This window comes from Mesocricetus auratus, unplaced genomic scaffold (assembly GCF_017639785.1).
Source record: "Mesocricetus auratus isolate SY011 unplaced genomic scaffold, BCM_Maur_2.0 Super-Scaffold_100011, whole genome shotgun sequence".
NCBI classification, from domain to species: Eukaryota; Metazoa; Chordata; class Mammalia; order Rodentia; family Cricetidae; genus Mesocricetus; species Mesocricetus auratus.
The window spans coordinates 61,280,502-61,303,015 of NW_024429195.1; the positions used below are offsets into that span (position 1 = coordinate 61,280,502).

A 22,514-nucleotide genomic window follows, 5' to 3' on the forward strand; every position below is an offset into this window, starting at 1 on the left:
AAGGAGACTGGATAACTACATCTATCACCTCAGCCTCCATGAGCTGCTTTGTAAGTAAAATAGGAACATGGACTACTGGGTTCTGAATTCAGCTCTGTATGAAAAATCAACGTCATTCTTTTTCTGTCTCCTGTGTAGGTAGGTGTGTGCTCTGGTTGTGTGTATGTGTGTGTGGGGAATGACATGGTTGTATGAGCATGTATGTGTGCATGTGAAGGCCTGAGGCTGACACCAGCAGCTTTTCTCATTTGTGCTCCAACTCATACACGGAGGCAGGGTCTCTCACTTAACCCAGAGCTAGCTGGTTATATCTAACTGGGCTAGCTCCCTTGCCACAGCCACCTGGCATTTCTGTGAATTCTGGGGATCTGGATTCCAATCCTCAGACTTACATAGCAAGCACCTAGTCCACCAAGCCATCTCTCCAGTCCCACGTCACTATCTATTCTATCCTTCAGGTAAAGAGCTCTAACCTGTTATCTTACCCTTTATTCCAATAAGCCTGGGCTCTTTTCAAATCCACTTCCAAGTATGTTAGTTTTTCATAAATGTTTAATATATGCAGGTTAAGGAGGTAAGCTGCTAGTTGAAAGAGCTTGTGAGATCTGTGCACTTTAATTTTCTGTGCAATATCTGTCTCCAATTAGCATATTAACCAATAGAAACTCTTTTCTTTTTTGAACACTTTTTTCTAATGATTTATTTTACAAGATTTTATTTTGCTGATATTTATTAACTGAATTAAATGCTATTTTAACTGGGCAATCAAATCATACATTTAAAAAGCTGAGTAACAACCTTCTCGCTTCACACTTAAGCTTCTTTCCTTCCAGAGTAAATACTATCTTTTTAAAAAAGATTTATTTATTTAATGTGTGATTGTGGTTTTTTGCCTGTATATACTCTGTAGGAGGGTGTTAGATGCTCTGGAACTGGAGTTACAGACAGTTGTGAGCTGCCACATGGGTGCTGGGAATTGAACCTAGGTCCTTTGGAAGAGGAGTCAATGCTCTTAACCACTGAGCCCTCTCTCCAGTCCCCCTGTAAATACTTTTGTTTTCTTTTAACAGGTTTTACTATACAATCCAGACTGGCTTGGACGTCACTATGTAAGTACAGATTGGTTTTTGTCTTTTGACTTTTCTTTCTCAGTCTCCTGGATGCTAGGATTACAGGCATAGGCCACCTTGTCTAGCTCAGAGGTGTATTTGTCTTTTTACATTTAAAAGACAAATGGGAAAGCTAAGAAAACAGTGTAAGAGAGTTACTATCCTAAAGCAATAGTTCTGTGTGAATAAGGAATTACTTGTAAGAAAAATGCGTTGGGTTTTTAACTAAAAAGAGGAAACTGTAAATAGTCTTGAAACTATGATAATTTAAGTGTGCTATGTAGCTTTATATTAGATCTTAAAGTGCATATTTAAAGTACTTAATGTGATAAATATATTAATTTTTTTCAGGGGAGAGTGTGAACACAGTTCCCCATTACCACACATTATGCAGTCGAGTTTCCTGCATTAGGGGAAAACGCAGGTGTCAGCACATCTGGAGTGCAATGGATAAGCCTCGCCATGGGAAAACCACCTTCCTGATCATGGTATCTCCCCCGCCAGGTAAGTATTACTTTATTTTTTAATCATAATTTATTTTCTTTTTTAATTCCTAGCACTCATGACCAAACTCAGGACCTCACACATGCTAGCAAGTATTCTATTACTGAGTCAAATTCCCAGTCCTGCCCAATATATTTTTATGTTATTTTATTGTATATATTTTAAGGCAAATTTGTAACTATATGCATTTCAAAACCGCTGGTAGGATTTAATTAAAAGATAACCAGAAAAGGCTAGCAGTGTATTGAAATTTTCAATTAACCATTTCATGTGGAAAAAAGTTCAGACATTAAACTGATTTCAGGTATCACTGAAACAAGACAAACTTTCTAGAAATATGAAACAGAAATGAGGTCAAAAGATACATTTTGGCAACTTCCAGCAACCAAAGAGCCTTCTTTTGGATAAACTCTACAACCATGGAAGGCCTTCGGGAAACTCATTTTCAAGCCAGCCTCCGCTAGGGAAGCTTATCAGAATTGTAACACCTAAGAGTTTACAGAAGAAGAGAGAGGTGCAGGTTGCAAGGCTAAATACCACAGATGTTAACTCCTGCAACTCCTGTGAGAGTGAATAGGTGCATCTTCCTGGCCCATGGCTGCATGCCTTCCCACCCTGAAAATGAACTCGAGCACAGGCAAGAGGAAAGAAGCTGGAGAAATCGTCAGCTCTGTGTGTGCCAGTGCGTGTGTGTGCATGTGTGTGCGTAAGCGGAACTGTTAAGCCTCCACCAGGAGGGCAGGAGGAAGCCGGTGCTGATGATCTGCACACCTTTCTGAGTTCATCTCCCCCATGGAAACAGGCAATGTCAGCGGGCCTTCATCTGTCATCACATTTCTACAGACAAAGGGTAACTACTGCCAACACCTGAAGACAGACAAGGAAGGGGAAGGAACCCAGGAAGAGACTGGCTGAGTCCTTGAAGGCAGACAGTATTGCCAAGCTGGCAGAAAGCACGGGGAACTAAGGGTCTGAGAACCTGGAAAACCCGGGTGTGGCAGCCTCTGTGAATTCTCTATGAAGGGGCCCAGTTTTACTTATACGTCTTTAACTAATAAGCCTACCAGAGTAATATGACATTACACCTAAAACACTCTTTTAGAAAGGCAAAACTCTGATAGGTAGTGTTCAAGTATTAAAGATTATTTTCAGCTTTGATACAAAAGAAACACATTTGGTTTCTTATGCTGTAAGAATAATCTTTGTCCTAAGAATTTATTCAAGATTTAACTTTAAAAAATAATTTATCTTTATTTTTATGTGCATTGGGGTTTGTGTGCATGTGTGTCGGAAGCCCTGGAACTGGAGTTACAAAGTTGTGAGAGCTGCCACGTGGGTGCTGGAAAATGAACCCGGGTCTTCTGGTGCTCTTAATCACTGAGCCATCTCTCTGGCCCTCAGGATTTAATTTTTAAACTTTAACACCCTGCATTAAAATTAAGACTAGTTTTTAAAGCCACATGTCAATTCTCTCCTTAAACGCAATCAAGAAACTTGATGTAAGAATCCATTTGAAAGCTGAGTGCTAGACAACTTCCCTAGAATGCACAAGGCCCTGGCTTGAGTCCTAGCACTGATGGGAGTGGGCAAGTGGGAGAAGAGAATCATACGGTATTCTGAAACAATCCATGGTTCTTGAGCACATGGGTGTGTGCGTGTGTGCGCACGCGCGTGTGTGTCTATGCTTTACTTATCACTTGAAATTTTGTTTACACATGGAATGTTGGAGATAGGATTCTGGAAGTTAAAAAAGTATAGTAAGGATCTTTTCATATAAGAAGAAATTCTGACCTACAATTATGATTAAGATACAAGTGTCTACAGTGTAACTCAGGGTTAGACAGAAGCCTTGTAATTGCCCCGCTCCCTGAGAATTAAAAGAGGAAGAAGGAAGCAGAAGGGAGGAGGAGGAGGAAGGGAAGGGAGAGGGAAGGGAGGAAGTGGGAAGAAGTATGAGAAGGAAGATCAGGGAAGGGAGTGGATGGAGGGAGGAGGAGGAAAGAGTGGATCCAGGTCTGGCGAGTGAAGCAATGGCTTCCCTATTAAGCTACACTGCCAGCCCAATAATCTATGATGAAAATGAAAACTATTTAAAACACATCTATTCTCTTTGCAAGAACTATAAATATTGGTATGTTGTATATAGTATCTCCTTAGTATCTTCTGCCCCCTCTCTCTGTGTCTGTGTCTCTGTCTCTCTCTCGATAACCCCAAACATTAGTTCTTTCAGTGATGGGCCAACAACCCTAACAAACTAATAATGGGTAGCTATGTCAGTTTACGTAGGCTGGAGCCTATTAGAGAAATGGTCATTGAGGTGGCTTGAATGAGAATGTCCCCGTTAGGACACATTTGAGTCTTTGGTCCCTAGTTGGTGGAGCTGTGTGAGGTGGCTTTGTAGTGTGGCCTTGTTGGAGAACGTATGCCATTGGGGTGGGCTCTGAGATCTCAAAGTGGTCTGCTGTTCCCAGTTGCTTCCTTATCACTGTGCTCTAGCCACACCCGCCTGCTGTCTTCACCCTGCCACCATGGACTCTAACTCTTGGAGCTGTAAGCCAAAAACGAAATGAAACAAAAAACCCCTCCCTTCTTTAAGTTGCATTGGTCATAGTGCTTTATCACAGGAACAGAAAAGTAACTAATATAGCTGTCCCGTTTCTGAGAATACGAAACAAAACAAACAAGCAAAGAACACAAAATACCAAAAACTGGGCAAGCACATGAGCAGAACTAGTGGTCAGGACCTTTACACACCTGCGTCTCTCCCTGACCTCTGATGTGGAGGAAACAGTGCCAGCAGTAGTTGTAGTCAGCGTTGTGGTAGAAGCTGCAGCATTTACAACAGTTGGAGCAACAGGAATGGTCACTGCGGTAGGAGCACTGTCCTTTTCTTTCTCAGTACTATCCTCAGCCCACAAACGATTTGAGGTACTATAGCATCATAAGCAGCAACACAAAAAGAGAAAAGGAAAACAGCTAAACAACGAAAGCAATTTCTAGAAGCCGAAAACATGTGACAACAGGGATGGATTTTTTAAAAAACACAAGATGAGACTTCTTGCAATTAGCAATCAGAAAGCTCAACCAGAGCTGTCAGAGAAAGAAAATTTTATTTTAAGCAATATAATTCAAGACTTAAAGTTTTGTTTTTCTTCCCCAGACATGCATAATTGCTTGTTTTGGAACCAATTTTGGCTTAAGGATAATTTTAACAAGGTAAATAAAAAAATCCAGAGCCCACGCTCTTCTACACAACAAGGCATGCACGTACATAAGCACACAGTAGACCTGAGCACAGACTCGCTCCGTGACTCACCTGCTCTGTGTGCCTGCGGAGGAAGACCCCGTGGGACTCTTTGCGGTAGTGCTTGTGCTGGAAAGTAGGCTTTTCTGAAGCCCAGTTGCAGAGGTAACTGTTGGTGTTGATGTGGTGCTTGGAACACTAGAACTAATCAAATCATCTTGTCTTCTACCAAAGGAGCAACTAAAGGAAAGAGTCATTTCTCTATAGGGTGTGTCTGTATGTGTATTCTAGAATCACTATCGTATACATCCATCACACAATTTCGCACACTAGGAAACAAACTGTGTTCCTAATCATATCCACCAGCTCCAGCACCAAGAGTTGCATCTACAACTTGCTAGAGTATACATTAATTTCACCAATTTGATAGTGTAGAATTTTACATTTCCTCCAAATATCTTCAATAACAGTCAATATTGTACATTTTTAGAATGTGCTAGACCATATAAGGTCATGCCAGGCTGGTCCTAACAAAAATGTGGAATGGATTTATTTAAGGAAAATAAGGCACTTGACACACATGAAGAAAAGTTTTTTGCCATGGGTTAGAATCTTAGGAGTGACCCATGTCTACATTACATTCAGTTTATATTACATTACATCTTCTCCTTTCTCAGTTAAGAAAGAAGCTCTTTTTAGTTTAGTTCAGTTGTCTTCTTTTTGTAGAAAATTCAAGTAGTTTTCTACTCTCCAAAATAGCAATACCAAGATTCTAAATGGAAATGCTTCCATAGCTGAGTTCTAGTCCAAACAGAAATGTCCCAGACAACGACTAAGTCAATTATGACACTGGACCATTTCAGGTGACTTAATCAATCATAAAGTTTCTCAGCAGAGTTAGAATCTAAAAGATACTTCACAGCATAACAAATTTAATTAATTAATTAATGCAGAGGATAAGTTAGAGCAAATTCACACCATCTTCAAATATATTCTTTCTTTAAATTAAAACGTAACACAAAAAACAAGATGTGACAGTTAAGAGATTTGCATAACTGATGTTAAATTGAGGGTTGTTTTCATAAGAACTTTAGAGAAGCCACTAACAAACTACACTATTACCTTCTATGGTAAGTGGATCCTTCATTGATTGAACTATTCTTTTTAAGGTCATCTTCCCATTTTCTTCTCGTGTAAGAACTACTTGTTCGCAAACTTGAAGAGTCTCTGTGAAAAGAACAGCCTTCAGATTCTGGGATATTCTGATTAGTGCATCATCTTTGTAACTTTTCCTCTTTCACTGGCTCAGCAGCAATGCCTCCCTTACCATCTATGAATACACTAAGCCTGTACATCTTTATCACTTCAGGACTGTGCAACCGGTGTTGTGCCGGGACACTGTCTTATCTCTTCCCACACTATTACAGTCCCCACTTCCTAACACCATGGTAGATGATAAAAGATTCTGCCCCACTGCACGCACCTGTTCTCTTTCTCTTCAATGTCAGATGTACTGGCTAGTCGCCTCGGGATTGTAGGTGCGACATATGCAAGTCTTGTTCCTTTACTATCTTTCTCCTGACAACAGGAAAAAAAATCATGCATGAAAAAATTTGTGTGTTGAAAACATTAAGGAAAGGTTTTCAATAATGTATACTTATATGACTACATAATTTATTGTTCAGTATTTTCATAGTTTAGTTCCTGAACTTTAAAACTGACACAGATCAGTCAGGTACTACAAAAGCAATCAGAAATAGCTGGCTCGACTAGTTTTCTCTTCATTTTTCTTAGGTTAAAATTAGAAAATAATACAAGAAAGGAAGAAAAACTCCTTATTAATGGCTTTTTCTAAGACTTCCATAAAGCTAAAGACCGTGTAATAAGTTAAAATACATTTATTGCTTTTGAAGAAATAAGGTTCAAATAAAGTTCAACAAGGAGTCCTTTGTTATATAACCTGTTTACAACTACGACAATGCATGCTTCAAAATAGTAAGACACTAAAAAGAAACATTATCTAAATCGTATTTGCTTCAATATATGGATGTGAGTATGCAGTGTCAGTGACATTGACACACTGCCAGTATACTTGAAAAAATGAACAGTAAAGTTATAAAAAAAAACATTAAAGTGAGTGAAAAGAAATTTCATATTAAAATGTCTAACACAAGGTAACACTCAGAGAAAAGAAAACTGTATTGAAAAAAGACCAAAAAAGTCCAACTGCAGAGAATTCATTAAGAAAACCATTTTGAGGTACCCATTTGCTGCAACATAAATACTGTCTTTCAAAATGTAATTAAAACTGCTCATTAAGACAAAGTTACTTGTATCAGATCAAAAGCTGGCCTAGCAATTGTAGATAATAGATGACAGTAACCTGATCATGCTGACATGCTGGAAAACTTTGTATTCTTTAGCTCTGGAAAAGGTATTCAATAAAAAACTAAATAAGCCTACTCATTCCCTAATACAAGAAGTAAGATTCTGGGGGCTGGAGAGATGGTTAAGTGGTTAATAATACTCAGTACTCTGCAGAGGACCTGCGTTTGGGTCCTAGCACCTACACCAGCTGATCTACAATCATCTGTCACTCCAGTCCCAGGGAATCCGACATTCTCTCCTGAATTCTGTATCAGGCACCTATGTGATGCACACACACAAACACAGACAAAACACTCACGTATATCAAATAAAATAAATCTAAAAAAATTACTGGAAAGAGCTTTCAAAAACTTAGTATTCTCCTCAAATGTAATGTTTTAAGCAAATACAACTGACCTTCCTGCTACTCACAAGGCATTCTGTGTTATAACACTGGTGAGTTAAGTTGATCCCAAGGATCTAATGTTGCCTAGGAGAAAATTAATCTGATCGGAAGATTTTATGATCCCAGAAAAGCAGTTAACGTTCACTGAAGCCAGATTATGAAGCACATTACCTTTTCTTTATTATCCAAAGAGGATGAAAGTCTGGGACTGGAAGCTGAACGTATCACACCTGCAGTGTCTTTTTCCTTCTGGGCCTCCTTAGATGCGGTGATTTCAGCCAATGCACCATAGCTGCCAGTCTTTCTAAGTCCTAACCTCCAGGATGCAGGAGACTCATCTTTTCTTTCTTCTTCTTTGGGAGAAATTTTTGTAGTTGAAGTTGGAAACTGTTTTTATTTCATAAAGGACAAAAACAACAAGTTATCAAAACCAGCCTTAGGTTGGAAATAGTTTACAGATAATGTCTAAAATTTTAAGTGACAGTTTCAGAAGAAAACACATTTACAGAGGTTAATGTCTTAAGGCAAAAATATAAGAATCTAAATCTTTAAGAGTAAACAGACTACCTTTCCAGAGGTTAGCTTTACAAAACCACACTACACACTTCATATCACACGGAAAATTATGATGCAGATACAGGAAAAAAAAATGAGCACACTGTAAGGACTTAAACCATGCATCTTTGGCACCAACACCCATACGAAGCTTGTTATGTTGTACCCCAATATACATTCTTGCACATAGAAATGCCTCACCATAGATTTTTCGCTCTTACTGGGCACCAGCACAATGCCAGTTTTGCGCAAGCCCTGCCTCCATGATGCAGGATCTACTGACTCCACAGGCATGAGAGAAGCAATGAAATCAAACTAAAGCCAATTAAAACAAGACAGGTCAAGAGATGTAGACTGAAAGGATGAAAACAGAAAAGGGAGCTTAAAAGGAAAACAACAACAACACTTCTTTCCTACATCTCAACTTTATAATAAACCAACACCCAGTAACCTGTGTGATGACCTAACCTTTGAAAGCCACCAAAACAAGTTCTAGCTTCAGCAAGAGGTAATTGGGAGGAATTTAATGAAGAAAATTCCAAAGCAGTTAATGGCGCACAAAGCAATACTGCACAAGTGGACAAATTACTGCATGTGGATTTTGTTTTCAGTGATTTACACACCCTATGTGAAAACTTTTCTAAGTACATTTGGCTTCATAATATTTCAAATACCATAATTTTAAATTTATTTACTATTTAACTTTCCTAGTGAACAATAATTTCAACATTTTAGTTAAAAATATTTTTATGCATAAATAATTACTTTTTCAGGGTTTTCAAGCAATACTAAGAATACATTAGTTACCCTTAAATAGTTCAATGTATCAACTTCACCTCATCAGTTCAAGAATTTTAATGTTCAATGTGCAAAGAGGAGAACATAACCATTAAATATAACAAGATATTGCTTATTACAAAGAAAAATCTTTGTCACTCATGGTCCAAATTTGCTAAAACTTACAGGTTTAGTTACAGTGACAAGATGCTAGCAAACCAGTTCTTTAAAATTCTTCTGGTACATCTTACAACTAATTTTTATCAACAGTCTAATCAGTTCATATTTCTCCAGACGCACACTGAATTATTTCAGGATACGAAACAAACAAGAACTCCAAGGAGAAATACAGCAACATCTCCTGGACACTACACAAATTGCCATGATCCTATATACAGTGTCCCAGCACACAATCCAGCATGACTTTGACCTGGCACCCCTTCTGTCTTGGCCTCTCCAGTGCTGGGCTTCTAAGAGTATGCTATTAAGCTTGGCAACACACAGATATACATGCACACATGCCAAATATGAGACTTTAGTGATATTCTATGCAGTGTGTTAGGTATTGACAGAAATGCTTACTGATTTCTATGTTGAAGGTCTATACTTTGGGTTTTGCAAAACATTGATCATAAATGAATGAATGTGCCTATGCTCCATTTAGTCTATTTTGGGGCAACGGGATTTGAATGTGTCTCAAAGCAGTGTATTAGATATTTCTTTCCCCCAAGTATTTAAAAATGTTAAAATCACTCTTTGCTTGCTTACTATGTCAAAACAAGCAGTGAACTAGCATTGGATTATCAGCCATATTTTGTCAATCCCTGCTCCAACTGCATCTCCTGCAAAATGATTTTTTTTCCCACCAGGACAAAGCAAACAGACAGCAGATAACAATTACCTGTAAGCAGAGGCCAACATTTAACAAACGTCTGCTCCTGTCTAGCTCTAAGGTAAGTTCTGTGTATGAGATATCTTACTGTAACACTACATGCACACAATGAAAAGCTACTATTGCTCTTTTAAACTGAACATGACCAGAGCAGTAATACCTCCGTTTTACACATCCAGGATTTGGATCCAGACAGTTCAGGTGTTTGAAAGTACCTTTCATTTTGCCTTGGTGCATGAAGAAACCTACTGAAATACTCAACTACACCTACCTACTTGAAATGTCCTTCTTTTGTTCATATAAGAGGATACCACATCTCCATTTGCTTCCTCCAGACCACTTCTGTTTCTTTCTGGCTAACAACCTGCCTTTGCTTATTACTCTTTCAACAGAAGTACTCCAAGAGTCTGCTCCTAGATATCCTTTCTTTTCTTTTTCTGCCAAAGGTTGAAAGTAGTTTTCTCTTTCAAGCCAAATATTACATTTAGTAAGTTTATTCTAAAATTTGTGATTCTTTAGTCCAGTCCAACCTTTAAATCTCCTAGTCTTAAATTTCCTTTTTGTTCTTTCTTTCTTTCCTTTTTTTCATTTTTGGAGACAGGGCTTTTCTGTGTAACAGCTTTGTTGACCCAGAATTCACTTTGTACACTAAATTGACCCCGAATCACAGAGATATGCCTGCTTCTGACTTCCAAGTATTGGAATTAAAGGTGTGCACCACCACACCCAGCTCCCTAGTCTTAAATTTCTTACTTTAAAAAGTACCCCCCTCAGCCAGGCGTTGGTGGCGCACGCCTTTAATCCCAGCACTCGGGAGGCAGAGGCAGGCGGATCTCTGTGAGTTCGAGGCCAGCCTGGTCTACAGAGCGAGTTCCAGGACAGCCTCCAAAGCCACAGAGAAACCCTGTCTCGAAAAACAAAAAAACAAACAAACAAACAAACAAAAAAAAACCAAAAAAAAAAGTACCCCCCTCTGTCTGTCTATCAGTCATGTGTGTGCATGTGCAAATGTGTGTCATGGCATGTGTGGAGGTCAGAGAACAATTTATGGGATTTAGTTTTCCTTCCACATTTATCTTCAGTGTGTTTGTTGTCTGCTTCTATTCCTTGGGGTGAGTTCACACATAAAATCCATAGTTAGGCTCTGACAGACAAGGCTGGACAGCCCAAGACAACTTTGTGTCAATATTAAAAGCAGAGGAGTGATTTGAAACCTAAATTAGAACTCGACTGAAAAATCTTTTAAGATGCACTTACAAATTCATTCATAAATATATTTGCATTTAAGTCTGTTTATGCAAAATCTTTAAAAAAACCCTTAAAAACACTAAATGCTAAATTAGATAAAACTCTAAATATTGTTATATACAAGTTATACCATACTGTAAGACTCTTCTATCATCAAAAATATTCAGATTTTGAGTACATTATGTCTTGTCAAAATTGGTTATAAAATCTTAAGAATAAAAATATAAACAATATTATGTTCAAGGTAAGTTAGATGAGATTTTTCAAATATATAAATTATAGATGTGCATGTTTAACTCAGTTTAATTACAGAATCAAAAAGTCTTCAATTAAGCTTTTTTTACTGTACAGGAATGAAATTATTTTCCCACTAAGCTTTCACAGATACAAAGTACTGTCAGTTAGTGTATTAGGTGTCAGTTGAGAAGTGAGATGGCTAAGTCTAAGGTTATGCTTGAGAAGGAAAACTGAACACAAGTCTATTGTAACTTTTTTTTTACATCTTTATGAAAGGAATTGCTTAGTCAAATTATCAAAAGAGAGACAGCTGACTTGAAATAATCCTATGATCTTACTAGACAATAAATTAAAACATCTCCATGAAAGAAACACAACTTAGTATTCACAGAAGAAGTACATGAAAGGTCTAGAAGTAAAATAGAATATAGTTCAGTTAAACTTTGCCAATGCTAGTCATAAGCTGATACAGTCTTCAAAATTTAAGAGCATTTCATGTCAAGCGTATATAATTAGGTCACATGAACTCGAGTTCTAAGAATTGAAGAAGCCCTTAGCTCTAGAGCAGTGAGAAACAACTCACTCCAGTAGCTTCTGATGTTCTAACTATGCACCAGTGATACCTAGATGCTTCCAGCATTGAGAATTTAGGCTTTTCTTAGGCTGAGTTTTACTTATTTTTCCCACTATAGGGGACTAAACCTAGGTTTCATAAATCTTAGACAAATACTCTACTACTGCCCCATCACTCACACTTTTAGATCATGCAAGTTAAAAAAAATTCCCATATATACAATTAAAAAAATTAAAACTCTGCATTTTAACCAACTTGTACGTTACTGATAGTAGTGAGTAGAAACACAGTGTGGATTTAAAAACAGTCTTCAAATCCCTTCAATCCAAACACTGCTAGATATGCAACAGAACAGTAAGTCTCAAGAGAGATACAACGAGCAAACACAACGTCCAATTTCTACCGGGACTTGTGGTTCGAAATCACAAGTCAGTAAGATACTACTGAAGCACAATCTTGAAAACTTCACACACACATATACTAGTGAGCATAGATTATAAACAATTCATAGATCATATACTGTATATTATATCAAACTTAACTCTCCTATAAGAAGGACTATTTTACTGTGGGAATGAAGGACAACATGTCTGTAACTAGAAGACACAAACTGACATACTCAGGAGAAAATTTAATGATGACTGCAATTTAAATGTTCTGGAGAAAAACGTATACATATTCAGAAGGGCACAAGTAAGCTCATTAAAGGTAAGGGTGGGTGCGAAGGACAAATCTTTATGAAGAAACCAGAAGGTTAAGAAAAGCAAAGCAAAAGCTCTTCACCACTGTGTTTAAGAAAGAGTAGCAGCTCTGGTGTCGAACATAGGGCGATGGAAGAAACGAAGCCATCATCACTAGTCATGCTCTTGTCTCTCAACTAATTTTTACAGTATTAATTTTATTTATCTTTTTTTGGTTTGGTAAGAAAGACAGTGATTTTCCCATAATGAAAATAAGTAACAAGGGCAGAGGCCTAGTTTTCTAATATGCTTTGACTGCATATGTTAGTGGCATGGCAGGTACCTTGTGTGAGTTGGACAAAAAAATCTAGATTATTGTTTTTCCACTGACTTGTGAACCTTCATTGACTTTTCATGCTGTCCTTTCAAGTGAACAATTACCAGTATATATCTCTAGGTAATAGACAAGATACAAAACTCGAATTTCTCCAAAGAAAAGCTTAATAGAAATAATAATTACTATGACTGCCAATTTTAGTATTATAAAACTGTAAACTATTTTAACCGGTTACTCAAAATGGTACATAAACAGAATACATGTATGTTTCATAGTAGAGTCTTGGCTTACCTTTTTAACAGGTGATGTAGGGGTGCCCTGACTGGAAGACAGAGTAGGTGTCGTAACAGCTGCAGGAGCTGCTTGTGTGCTGGAAGTGTGAGCATTAGTTACAGAAGCCATTGGTTTTGTCTTATCTATTAAAAACAAACAAAAAATTAAGAGTTGAGAGTCTATAGGAACTAGACTCCTGTAGCTCTTGCCTTATTACTATCACTTTGTGTGTGTGTGTATAATGCATACATACATACATACGCACACATATTTATTTATTTGATGGTCCTGTGAGTATATGTTTATAGGTGTATGTGCATGTAGAGGCCCAAAGTCAACATATGCAGTTTCTCATGAACCTGAAGCTGCCTGACTACAGCTAGTCTAGCTAGCTGGTTTGCCCAGGAATCTCCTGTCTCTGCCTCCCGAAGGCTGGCATCCAAGTAGCCAGTTGCCTGCCTGGTTTTTCTGTGGGCTCTAGAGCTCTGAATTCTGGCCCTCATGCTTTATCTGTTGAGCTATCTCTCCAGACCACCAGAGAGATTTGAAAGGAGTTTCTAGAAATCTATCTTTATGGATATGGAACTTTAAACAACATTAAAAAACAAACAAAGACACAAATAGGACCTAACTTCATTAACTCTTAAAACCAGAGCAGTGGTTCTCAACTTGTGGGTTGCAACCACTGAAAATCACATATTTCCAAAATCTCACTCAGCAGCAAAGTTAGTTATGAAGGAGCAACGAAAATAAATTTATGGTTTGGGGTTCCTAAGACCATCAAAAATATGTGTTCCATGATGTTAAAAATTGGTGAACTAGAGGGAGAAATCTTAAGTAACATTTAAAATTTGAAGGCTTGGCAGTATTAGTAAAAAGTCTACTAAAGCCATTAAGTTTTAATGAATAAGTAACTATTATTCAAGATCATTGTTCCAGTAAATCTAAAAAAAAAAATTGGACAATTTACAGTCATGTCAATATGGCTAATATGACTTTCTCACTCTGAAGTTAAATATGCAGAATTTCATTTTTCTAGAAATAATATACTTATAGGGTATCATTCAAGATATACCCACTGTCCCTATGTTTCAGGCACTGGTACTGGAGCTAAATCAACCAATATATCTTAATTACATGGCATTTTCATTCTATGAGAAATAATGAATTCATGTGCTTATTAAGTAAACATCAATATTATGACTCTTGTATTATAACAAAGATGTTACATATTACTTGAGTATACCATGTAAGAGTACAGACACAAACTAAAAGATTATTGAAGGAAATCTCATGATTGCCTTTCGGGAAGGAAGAAAAAGAAAGCTAAGATAGATGTTAAAGGAAGCTGTTTGTAGTATCTTAATTTTACTAAAAAGAAAATCTGAAGTATGAGCTTTCATATATGAAGTCTTGGTCATCAGAGCATGAATGTTTATTATATTACATTTTGCCATATCCTCAAATTTCTCAAAACAAACCAGTTACTCGATGGCATCATAGGAAAGTAATTGGTCTCAGCAGCCCCTTCTCTCCTTGTCAATTTAGGGAGAATTTGGGAAGCTGACAGAGCCAGCCTTCTAGGCTAATGAATCACAGGAATCAGTAGATGTGTCCTTGAACTGCTGGGAAGCTGCTCACATTCTATACATCCTATTGGGTCCTTGGAACTCTAAAATGCCTCCATACCTTCTTCAAATCTAAACACACATCAGCAAGAGGCAGAGGTGAGCCACCGCCTCCTGATAGGCAGACGACAATAAGCTCACAAGTTACCCAGACAGGTTTTAAGTAGCAAGTCTGTACAAAAGCTTAACAAAAGCCTATCCCATGTTACATCAGACTGCAAGACCAGTACATTGTAACTAATGTATGCTTCATCTCACCAGCCTCTCCTTCCGACTCCGAGTCGTCCTCCTCGTCTTCCTCGCTGGAGCAGCTCGACTCATCCTTCTTTCCTTCGTCCTCCTCATCAGCCTTTTCTTGTTCCAGGGACTCAATGCGGGATGCATTTTTCTCTGGCTCAATAATCAGCGTCTCTTTGCTGTGGAAGGAAAACCAACTTCAATTGATTGTGAACACGAAAGGCTCAAACACATTATTGTTTTCCCTCAGATTCCAAGAGTAGCTCCTGTGGCCACTGTGTTATTCCATTCAGGGCAGAAATAAAAGCTTCCTTCACCGTTTACTCACTTTTTAAAAGTCTTCTGTGGCTGATTATTTTCCATATTTGCTGTTGACTCAATTAGTGGAGATTTCTTATCCCGTTTTTCACTATGGAGCTTTATCCACACAGGAAAGAAGAGTAACATTAATTAGCAAAGAACAGAGTATAAATAAAGGGAATGAAGTTATAAAAAAAATGACATTTTTAAAAAGACTTAATTTTAACTGCAAAGAAAAAGCTTGAAAAACACTTGGCAATTTAAATAAAGCATAACAAAGCCAGGAATTCTAACAGCAATAAAGGAAACGTCAACCGTTCCATCTTGAGCACACACACGTCCACTGTCTACTTACGGTGGTTGCCGACAGTAAGTTACTTAAGACTGCATCCTAGTTACGGAATTCCCTGCTTGTTTGGAGCCTTCTACTGTAAACTCAGTTTATAGTCACACCTTTTAAGCATATGTCTTAGAAATTAGAAAACATGCTATACATACTCATTTTGTAAAAGGCAAGACACAAAAATAGGCAACCGACAAGATGGGTGACCCACTGCCACCACTCCTACCTTCTAGCCCACTGGCCATTTTGTGATTATTAAAACTAACTTTAAAACAGTATGAAATTGCCCCAGAACACCTCAACTGCTTGAAATTCAAAGCTATGGAGAATTCATTAGAAATAAGACATTTTTAGCAACCAAACATACCAGATTTTGTTTTTTTTGCAACTCTTCTAGATATCCTAAAATGTCTTCATCTGCTACATCAAAGGCTGTTTGGCCCTAGACAGGAAATGAGAAGCAGGAAAAATTCAATAAATCATAAATTTTGATAAATGTAAATAAATCACAACTTTGGATTATTACAGAAATCTAGACAGTTTATGCACACACCATTTCATGTTCATATAGGTATATATGCACGTGTGAGCATACATGTGGAAGTTAGAGCATACATGTGGAAGCATACACTGGATCTGTCCCCTACCCCTTTCTTACAGTCAGGGCCTCTCATGGGCCTGGAACTAACCAAGTAAGTTAGGTTGGGATAGGGAGCCCCAGGGAGCCCCTTGTCTCTGCTCCCCAGCACTGGGAATAAAATCTCAGGATACCACACCCAGCTTCTCATATGGATTCTGGGGACTGAACTCAGGTTGTAAGACTTGCAAGGGAAGTATTTCAGTGACTAAACTAACTCTCCAGTCCCTGGAAACATGTATACAATGATCACCAGTGATACAGGAGAAAGTCATGTGAGGGAATAGCAGAACAGGATACTTTCCATAGTTTTAGTACCATAATGATTCAAAGTGGTTGAGTATTTACAGCTATAACTTCACCACTAAAGTTTTAGACAACTTTCGCTACCCTCAAAAGAATAAGCATATCCTTTAGTGTCTCCCTACTTTTTCCCATTTCTCCTAACCAAGGCAACCACTAACCTACCTTGTATCTATATATTTGCTTATGCTAAACGTTTTACAGGAATTGAACTATACAATACTCCTTTAGATGGGGTTCTTTTTACTTTAAAAAGCTGCCAAGATTAATCTGGTAATAGCAAGCATTACTAGTTCATTCCCCTTCACTGAAAAATAATCTAAACCAATAACCGGTCGTTAGCTTTGGTTTCCTGCCTATGATAAGAAGCACTACTTGGATGAAGAGCAGGACTGCTCCTGCAGGGGACCCAAGTTCAGCTCCTTGTCATCACTGGGTGAATGCCTGCTAAGTGCAGTTCTGGGGGATCTGATGCCTTCGGTGCACGTGCACCGTGCACTCAAGTGCATATACATACAAATAATACAGAGAAACCCTGTCTCGTAAAAACCAAAAAAAAAAAAAAAAAAAGGCACTGCTATGAAGACTGTTGCACTGGTGTGTGTGTGCAATTTCCATGTTAAAAGTGAAATTAATGATTCATGTGGAAATTCTAGGTTTTGAGGCCTTTTAATTTAATTACTTCCTAAAACTTAAGTAAACATGTTTATGTGCATGTGTGTGCGTATGCAGCTGCCTCAAGTATTGCTTAGTTCTACATGGGTGTCAGTGAGGAGGCCTGGGCAATCTATGGAGGCTGCTGATAGTAGATCAGTATTTATCCCTGGCATCTGAATGGACTTTGGGAGCCCATTCCACATGGAGGGATGTTCTCTCAGCCTGGACACATGGAGGAGGGCCTAGGCTCTGCCCCGAATGATATATGACAGACTTCGGAGATCCCCCATGAAGGGCCTCATCCTCCCTGAAGAGTGGGGATTGGGTGAGGGTTTGGGGGTAGTGGGGGAGGAGGGGAGGGAGGGGAGAGAGGGGGAGCTCGGATTGACTTGTGAAGTAAGCTTGTTTCTAATTTAAATAAATAAAAAAGGAAAAAAAAGTACTGTTTAGTTCTAAAAATTAGTTCAAAGGAACCCTTGTCAGTCTGTTTGTATCCCTGTGGAAAACACTCAGTGTTTTGAAGAGTCACTTTCCTCTATCAAACCAAGGGGTGATGCTCTAATATCTCCCCTGCCCCATTTCAGTTGGAAGCAGTAAAAGCTCAGAATTAAGTTGACTTAAAAAAAAGAAAACCCCAAACCAGGATCTGTTATAAAATAACTGGTTCAGAATTTTAAGGCAGAAATTCCAGTTTTGATATATTGTACTCTCTGTGCAATTAGCTCTAAAATGTTTGAAGCTCTGTATTTTCATGCAATTTGTATTTTTAAAAACCACATCCTTATGTTCATATTAATTCATTGATTTCTTAAAAACTTACCAACCCTTATGAATAAAATCCTATCATGAATTTTTTTAAATTACAATTACATTTTGCAGAAGTTAAAAGAAAAGGGTTCTTTGACCAACCAAGGGATGTCTCTTTTTAATAGTTAGAAACCACGTTACCTTACTAATCTTTCTTTTCATTTTATCCCTTGATTAATGAGTCTACTTTGCAAACAGCAGCTGATAGAGAATGAAAACTACAGTAAAATGTTGGCTATAAGCAGAGAAAACATTCCAATTTAAGAAGCATCCCACCACCACCTAGCAACATGCATTAGTAACGTAACCACAAGCTTCATGCAATCTGTAAGACACTAAGGAGCCTAAGGAGAGTCTGAACATTATGAGACTTGCACTTGTCATCACACCCCACTGCCTTTCCTAATGGATACAAGCACAGGAAGGCACACTAAGGACACAGTGAGGGATAGTGGGAGGTAAGAACTTGTCAAATCAAAAAAGAACAAAACAAGTTGCTTGGCAAATCAGTTCAATACACCTGCAGATCAAGGCTAGGGTTTGACTAACTTATAGTCTATTCATTTTTTTCTTTCTCACTTGTTCTAAATGAATTGCTTTTGTAGACATGATTTCTTTAAGTCTGTGGAACTACCACTGAAATAGTTCCATGATTTTCAGTGTTCAGATGGGAAGCCTGAGTGGCAACTGGCCAGGGTCATGGCGGCAAGGGAGAGGATGTGGAAACAGAATCCAGGCCTGCACCGCTGCAGTGTATGATATGACTTCACAGTAAGTAAGAATATGCTCAGGCAGGATTTTGATAGAAAACAAATACCTGTGCCATGAGTAGTAGAAATACATAAACCTGTATGATATCAAACTAATAACATGCTCTAATCATTGTGCATCAACAGAAATTCCAGTAAAATTATCATCCTTGATATTAAAGAAGAGACAATAGGTACACTCTAGTAAAACAATTATTTTAACAAGTCAACAAAGCAAAATAAACTTTTATACTTATCAATATTATGAGTTAAAATAGTCAGGCAGTGGTGGCGCATGCCTTTAATTCCAGCACTCGGGAGGCAGAGGCAGGTGGATTTCTGTGAGTTCGAGACTAGCCTGGTCTACAAGAGTTAGTTCCAGAACAGCCTCCAAAGCTAAACAGATAAACCCTGTCTCAAAAAACCAAGTTAAAATAAATGCTTTACAGTTTGCAGACAAGTTAAAAAGTTGAAAAAAAATTCTATTTACTTTTAGAACATCATTTCCATGTAAAAAGACTTTTTAATATTTGTACATTTTCTATATTATTTTCACATATCACATTTTCAGTTTTAAAAAAATCTTTCAATGCATATGATATGTACATGTATATGCATACTGGTACATGTGTGGGCCCTAACCAATGTTTTCCCCTGTTAATTCATGGAAACACTCACAGTACTTGGAGAGCATTTACTTGATGCTTTAAAGAAACAAATGCTCATGAAAGGGGCCTGGAGAGGTGGCTCAGAGTTAAAAGCTCTTACTACTCCAATAGGGGAAACAAGTTTAATTCCCAGAGCGCACATGGTGACTCACAGTCATCTACAGCTCCAGTTCTAGAAAGATTCAACATCTGGCCTTCTTGGGCACTTTACATACATGGTGCAGAGATACATGCAAGCATAACACCCATACACATAAAGTAAAAATACATCATAAAAAGCACTAATGAAAGAAATGAAATGACATGATAAATTTTAAGGCAGACTTGCACATCAACACAAAATGACTTGCTCTAATTAAACATAAGATATGCCAAGAATGGAGGCTCACATCTACAATCCTGGAACTACAAAGTCTATGGTAGCAGAATCAGGAGTTTGGGGTCAGCATGAACTGCACAGTGAGTTGAGGAAAATCTTGAACTAAAAAAGTAATTTTCCCAAAAAGAAAAAGGATCCTGAATTGGTGGCTCATGCCTTTAATCCCAGCACTTGGGAGGCAGAGGAAGACAGGTCTCTGTGAGTCCAAGGCCAGCCTGGTCTACACAGGAAGTTCCAGGACAGCCAGGGCTATGTAGGGATTCCGTTTCAAAACGCCAAATGGGGTGGGGAAAACAGATACAGCATGACATACTATTTTAAGAGTTATCAGTAAAAACTAAAAAGACTGATGGCTCAGCAGTTAAAAGTACTCATAGCCAAAACAGGCTGTGGTGACACACACCTTAATCCTAGCACTTGGGAGGAAGAGGCAGGTAGATCTCTGTGAGTTCAAGGCTAGCATGATCTACAAAGTGAGTTTCAGGACAGTCAGGGCTACAGGGAGAAACCCTGTCTCAAGAAACCAAAACCAAAACAAAACAAAAAAGTACTTGCTGCTTGGGTTTAGGTCCCAGCATCCACATGCTGGTTTACAGGTATATGTAACTCCTCCAATCCCAGAGGATCCAACAGCCTTTTTTGACCTGTGCAGGTACCAGGCATGTGTGTGGTACACATACACATGCAGGCAAAATACTTACATATAAAAAAATTAAGAAAACTAAAACAAAACAAAAAAACAGAGAAGACAGCTCGACCACATAGGAAAGTTAGGTAACTATTGAATTTTCAAATAAGTAAACCTAAAATCATTATGACTAAATATGGTATAAAAGCATTTAGAACTGTCTACCCTTTTATCTCTATTAAAATGTTTTTAAAGTCCTGCATTTTTAAAAACAATTTTATTTAAAGTTTTAAATATTTTATAAAAGAAATATTTGTACAAATAAAAGAAAAAATTGTAGTAGAGAAACTTAACAGGAGAGAGAGAGACAGACAGACAGACAGACAGACAGACAGACAGACAGACAGAGACAGACACAGAGAGAGAACCTCCAAGTGAGGCTTTAGGAAAATTATTCAACTTCTCTGAGCATATTTCTAAATCTGCAAACACAGTATCTGGGGTTTGGTGAAAGGACAACAATAGATATTACATATGAAAAAGGCAAGACACTATAGAATATGGGACTTAGCTCAAAATCAATTAAAGAACTACTAATATAATGGAATAAAGAAATATGAGATCAAATTTATGGTGACAAACGAAGTGGTTATAATAGTAATCAGAAAGCTCAATGTTATGAAATAAAATTACCAAATATACCTAAGCAGATAATTATAGGCCAGATGCAAAATTCAATAATTCTTCTCATATAGATTGTGTATTACATATGTCAGAGAGTACCATTCCAGCCAGGGAAACAGCATGTTCATATATACTCAAAAGTTATATAACCTTTTGGAAAATTATCTCAATTAAAAAAACTTCCTTTCTAGTCTTTTTTGGGAGTCACTATTACTAAATAAATCAATTATCAGCACTTCCCATGTGAGTGAGTGGCCTGTAAGAATACTGGAAGGCAGTTGGAATGCTGACCAGAGCTCAGCTAACAGAACACAAACTTTAAGCTTTCAACTGTGACTACATGAAAGCTGTTTATCAACATGGAGTAGGAGACTAATTAGCAAGAATACTGTTTTTGCTGACAAATGACACTATTTGAAAGGGAAAAGTGATCTAAGAAATCAGGTACATGATTTTGTAAAAAATATGAGGTACAGTATTCATATCTTCTCTCATTTCTTTTATCCAATTACAGATGATTAGTTAAGTCATTTACCCACTGAACTGTTTTCTTATAAATGCTGCACCTCAATAATTCCATTTCACTGTCTACTGTGAGCAGGTTAGTAAGATTATCATCAGCCAGCTAAGGCAGTGGAAGCCTGTAATCTCAGTACATGGAGGCAGGGGGTCAGTTCAGCACAAACGTTAGCTACATACAGAATCCAAGGTCAGCCTTATGAGAGACCGTGTCTCAAAACAAACAAGCCCAAGCCTTAAAGACGATCAGACAAAAGAATGAGAAACACCCTGTACACTGTTCCAAAATCTGACAACAGCAAACATTTACACAAACACATAATTTCTTAACTTATAAGTACCTAAAAGTATGGTAGCTATACAAATATTCACATGTCCTATACATGTATGACAGTATGGTTACTCAAGGAATCACAGCTGCCTTTTCTGCAGAACAGTGCATAAACACCTCATTTGGAGTCTAAAACAACTTAAATATTAATAAATGAACTAATGATGGACAGCAGATAGACGTGACATAATTCATAATCTTGACTTATCAAGTCGAGGTTAGAGTTTTGTTTCTAGTGTTAAAATATGTTTAAAAGGCCTACCACTTTGTTGACCATCTCCATATCACACAGATTGTCCACTAAAATTCGACATGCTTCTTCTTTACCCCAATGAGCTGCAGCATGAAGAGGTGTCCAGCCATCATAATCTTTAATATTAACATCATAGCCTGCCTGTATTAAAAGTCTAAAGAAATTACAGTGAATTAGATAATCATGAA

The 22,514-nt window shown here is 37.8% G+C and overlaps 1 protein-coding gene and 1 non-coding gene across 6 annotated transcripts in view; both read right to left on the reverse strand.

Moving 5' to 3' along the window:
* The window catches only part of Ppp1r12a (protein phosphatase 1 regulatory subunit 12A), a 109,131-nt gene that overhangs the window by 21,247 nt on the left and 65,370 nt on the right, over positions 1–22,514 (reverse strand). For 2 of the 5 annotated variants that reach the window (XM_040754933.1, XM_005068051.4), the window contains exons 5-14: positions 22,336–22,480; positions 16,079–16,153; positions 15,397–15,485; positions 15,090–15,247; positions 13,222–13,346; positions 7,802–8,017; positions 6,341–6,435; positions 5,980–6,084; positions 4,930–5,097; positions 4,368–4,544 (exon numbers count right to left, since the gene is read on the reverse strand). In XM_040754933.1, coding sequence (XP_040610867.1) covers positions 4,368–4,544; positions 4,930–5,097; positions 5,980–6,084; positions 6,341–6,435; positions 7,802–8,017; positions 13,222–13,346; positions 15,090–15,247; positions 15,397–15,485; positions 16,079–16,153; positions 22,336–22,480 — 1,353 coding nt within the window. The remainder of the gene's footprint in view (positions 1–4,367; positions 4,545–4,929; positions 5,098–5,979; positions 6,085–6,340; positions 6,436–7,801; positions 8,018–13,221; positions 13,347–15,089; positions 15,248–15,396; positions 15,486–16,078; positions 16,154–22,335; positions 22,481–22,514) is intronic. The other 3 variants (XM_040754932.1, XM_040754934.1, XM_040754935.1) reach the window with 3 other exon arrangements.
* Positions 1,458–1,621, reverse strand: LOC121143393. Its single transcript, XR_005880595.1, has one exon. It is a non-coding gene; the product is annotated as a U1 spliceosomal RNA (small nuclear RNA).